Source organism: Clytia hemisphaerica, unplaced genomic scaffold (genome assembly GCF_902728285.1).
Source record: "Clytia hemisphaerica strain Z4C2 unplaced genomic scaffold, Clytia hemisphaerica genome assembly, whole genome shotgun sequence".
NCBI classification, from domain to species: Eukaryota; Metazoa; Cnidaria; class Hydrozoa; order Leptothecata; family Clytiidae; genus Clytia; species Clytia hemisphaerica.
This window is the reverse complement of record NW_027104591.1, coordinates 28155-31555: the sequence shown is the minus strand read 5'-3', so window position 1 is coordinate 31555 and position 3401 is coordinate 28155. Positions and strand designations below refer to the sequence as shown.

General features: G+C 36.5%; 1 protein-coding gene across 1 annotated transcript; it reads right to left on the bottom strand.

Moving 5' to 3' along the window:
• Window positions 1-285: 285 nt before the first annotated feature.
• On the bottom strand, window positions 286-2922 carry LOC136823725 (BOS complex subunit TMEM147-like). Its single transcript, XM_067079897.1, has 4 exons — window positions 2671-2922; window positions 2343-2458; window positions 1352-1473; window positions 286-737 (listed from the first exon to the last, which is right to left on the bottom strand). The coding sequence occupies exons 1-4, from the start codon at window positions 2843-2845 to the stop codon at window positions 608-610; spliced, it is 543 nt and encodes a 180-aa protein (XP_066935998.1). The 5' UTR covers window positions 2846-2922; the 3' UTR covers window positions 286-607.
• Window positions 2923-3401: the final 479 nt, after the last annotated feature.

Genomic DNA, 3401 nt, shown 5'->3' with positions numbered 1-3401 from the left:
TTATAAAGAGAATTTTATCCACGCTTCAGATTTTGAGAAACTGTTTTTACGACCAAAAGGAAACTGAATAGACAGTGAAGCAGCCAAAGTAAAATGTTATTCTATCTGATAACAGTTCACTGGTTTCACGTTTACAACGTTTTACAACTTTAGGTCATAAAGTGCAGTATATAAAATGGGCTTTTCAGAACGTGTATACACATTCACCCTTTGTGTGAAGGGTTAAAGATACAAATCAGGAGAAGCAATCTGCCAGGACACCCTGTAGTTTCAAGAGGAAAATCATTTACAATACAATTTTTAACAATTCATTTTTATCAGCCAAACTCAATAGTTACAACATTGTGGGCTGCTCAAAACAAAAAATCTACCAACTGTTACTGGTTTAAAAAATGAGATATTAAAATTGCTAAAAAAGACTTGCTATTTCATCGTACTTTACAACAGTCCATTAAATCTTCCATGCTCTCTGGTAAGTCTACCCAGGATCCAGTAGTCATGGATATCTGTAAAAGATTTTATCCAAGTTCCAAAGTTTTCAAACGTCAGTAAAGTAACCATCTCAAGAGGCAAGCTCTCAAAGTTTCGAATAAATTTGATATGGAGTTTAATAGGTCTTCAATGTTTTAACGAGTCCGATATAGATGTGGAGTGTGATGGCTCCGATGACACTGGTGTAGATGGCTTTGAAGAAGAGCAGGTTCCATGACGATAATCCGAATGCGAAAGAAACGATTCTGAAAGATGAGAAAAAGTAAGGAATTCGTCACCAGGAACAATACGAGTGGATGAGTGCCAGGTTCTCTCTCATCTTTGGGAAAATACTAGAAGGTGAGACAAAAAAAGTCACGAAAGGGTGCGGGAGTCAAGTATCTGTTCTATTTTCAGGTCAAATTCAAAATGGGAAAAACTTATGTGGATAACCAACGCTCGCCAGTTTTCGACGAGAAAAAGCTTCATAACTTTTTATTTTTTTTTATTTTTGAGGAAATTTTGAGCAGCCATAGGATCCGCCCTGAGCCATGACATGAATGGAGATAAAATATTTCTCTACAAAAGAAAGCGCTAATGACTGTCTGCATTCTCTGACTTTGGACTATTGAAGAATCAGAGAGGATATGGACTACATAAACGAAATGAGTAAGATATGATGAAAACTCAACTGTTTCCAATGTCGTGGTTCAATGGATAATTAAAGGTATAGGAATTTATAGAATAGCAATGTCGAGATGAGAGATGCTCTTTCAAGGAGTTGATTACGATCCAAAAGAAATACTAAGCATATACTGTATCATGACACTAGGACAGGATAGGAAATAGGAAATTTGATAGATAATAGCAGATAACTTACTCTAAAACGAGAGGTCTGTATGAGCAGAACATGAGCAGTACGAAAACAACAGGTGTATACATTTTTTGTAAGTCTGTTCGTGACCATAACCAGATCAGCGCTGCTACCGATAAATACAAAATCTAGAAGGGAGAAAACAAAACGAATGTCAGTTCATCATAGAAAAAGAGTGTTAAAGTGAAGCAATATGCGTTAGAAAGAACGAACAAAAACAACAATTTTTTGATTATAAATGCAGCATAAAATTGAACACAATTGGGAGACACCAGCCTGATATAAAACATGTGTCTAATATGAAATGGAAACACTTATGTAAAAATTAGCTTATTCAGTGCATTATCTAATTCCCAAAACACTAAAATTAATTTTAAAGGGAAAAGGAGAATATTGGTCTTAAAACATATTATAAATTAGGACATGTTAAAATGTTACATTCTATTATTATCCATATAGCGGTCATTAAGTAAGCCATTAAAGGTTCAAGCGGCGGGCAGTATTGAAAGGTTTTGTGACTCAAATTGTCATACCCGCGCTGAGAAAACTAAAGCGCCAGGCTTCAGAGGGCTAAAATATCATTAACGGCCCGGGTATAGGGCAATAACGTCATTTGCGATTTGCAATTTGATTATTAGCCCTCTAGTGCCATTTGCGCCCTCCGCTTCGCGTCGGGCCAAAATGACACTATCGGGCGAATAATCAAACTACGCGGGCAGAAAATAACAACAACGACCTCAAACTGAACGCTATTGTTATATTTGCTTTTTTGATGGACACTTGTGGGCCTCTTAATTAGGATACCAAGTTGTTGAATTCTCAGGGGATTCTTAGGTGACGTGGGAAATCATTCAAAACCTTAAACACTTAGAAATAAAACATAAAGTCTCAAACATTAGACAAACTAAAGGCTGAAAAATATGAAGTAATTCTGCTGCTGCTGCTGCTGCTGTGAAGAAATCACAACCTAATTGGAGGGAGTCATGAGTAAACTTACAAGACTGATATTGGCATCAAAACTAAGTTGTGTGTGTATCCAATTAAACTCAATAGCTCTTGCACCAACCCAAAGTGGAATCAATTTGGTCGTCAAGTATTCTGCTGTTGCCCAACCTAAAAACAATTGTGATGAAAAAAAACTTTATCACCAATGCATTTCATACCTTGATGACAAAATTCTGGGCACAGTGACATAATTTGTCCCTAAGCAAAACTTTTTTCAAATTAAGATAAAAAAATGGCTTTTTTTTCTTCTTCTTTGAATACAGCTCTTTGTATCAGAAATGAAGTGAAGCATATAAAACATTGAAAGGAGAGTAAAATACCAAGGCCAGCAACCAATACTTTCATTTCTCCACGACCAGGGATTCGAAGCATCAAGAGGTGAAGGCCTAACAGATCACTCAAGTCCATGGTGGATTTCATGAATTCTCCCACAACATCCATTTGTGGTTGTTGTGTTCCTTCACTCATCGGGAAAAATGTCGCCAGTACCAACATCTTACATAGCTGTGTCAGGAAATAAGCAGAGCCGGCTTTTGCTAATTTCCATACCGTCTGGTATTCCGACCTATAAAGATTGAAATTTTATTACTAAAGTTGAGGCCTAAAAATCTACAATAAGAAGCTAAAGTATCACTTTTGAAATTTGGAAGCTGGCTCCCTGAAAATGGTTAAAATGTCACTGGTCATTCAAACCTCTACTATTCTATAATTCAAACAAAACCAGGCAATGTCAACTAAACCCTATCAAACTTATTATTATAATTGCACCATCAAACTTCATCAAATTAAATGAACGATAACTGTTTGATTGCTGAACCAAATGGAACAGTAATCAAACTTTACTGGAACCTTCAGTTTGATTAGTTCGATAGAATTCGATTGTTTGATAGGTTCGATTTGCGTCTAACGATAACAAGTATAGCTTGTAGGAGTGGGCCATTTACCCTGAGAGGGAAAGCATTCACTCATCAATGTATCAACAAGATCAAACAGGCTATAGGTACTCTAGCAAGTGAAGCAAGTGAGAGATACAGGGCTTTAAGGGTTCCAA

What these genes read in the sequence shown, in the direction of transcription:
- LOC136823725 (XM_067079897.1), bottom strand. Translation starts at nt 2,845, where the DNA reads ATGTTGGTACTGGCGACATTTTTCCCGATGAGTGAAGGAACACAACAA. An exon ending in AGTATTGGTTGCTGGCCTTG is followed by an intron (nt 2,459 to 2,670) that starts GTATTTTACTCT and finishes AATTGTTTTTAG; the next exon opens with GTTGGGCAACAGCAGAATAC. An exon ending in TACAGACCTCTCGTTTTAGA is followed by an intron (nt 738 to 1,351) that starts GTAAGTTATCTG and finishes CTCATCTTTCAG; the next exon opens with AATCGTTTCTTTCGCATTCG.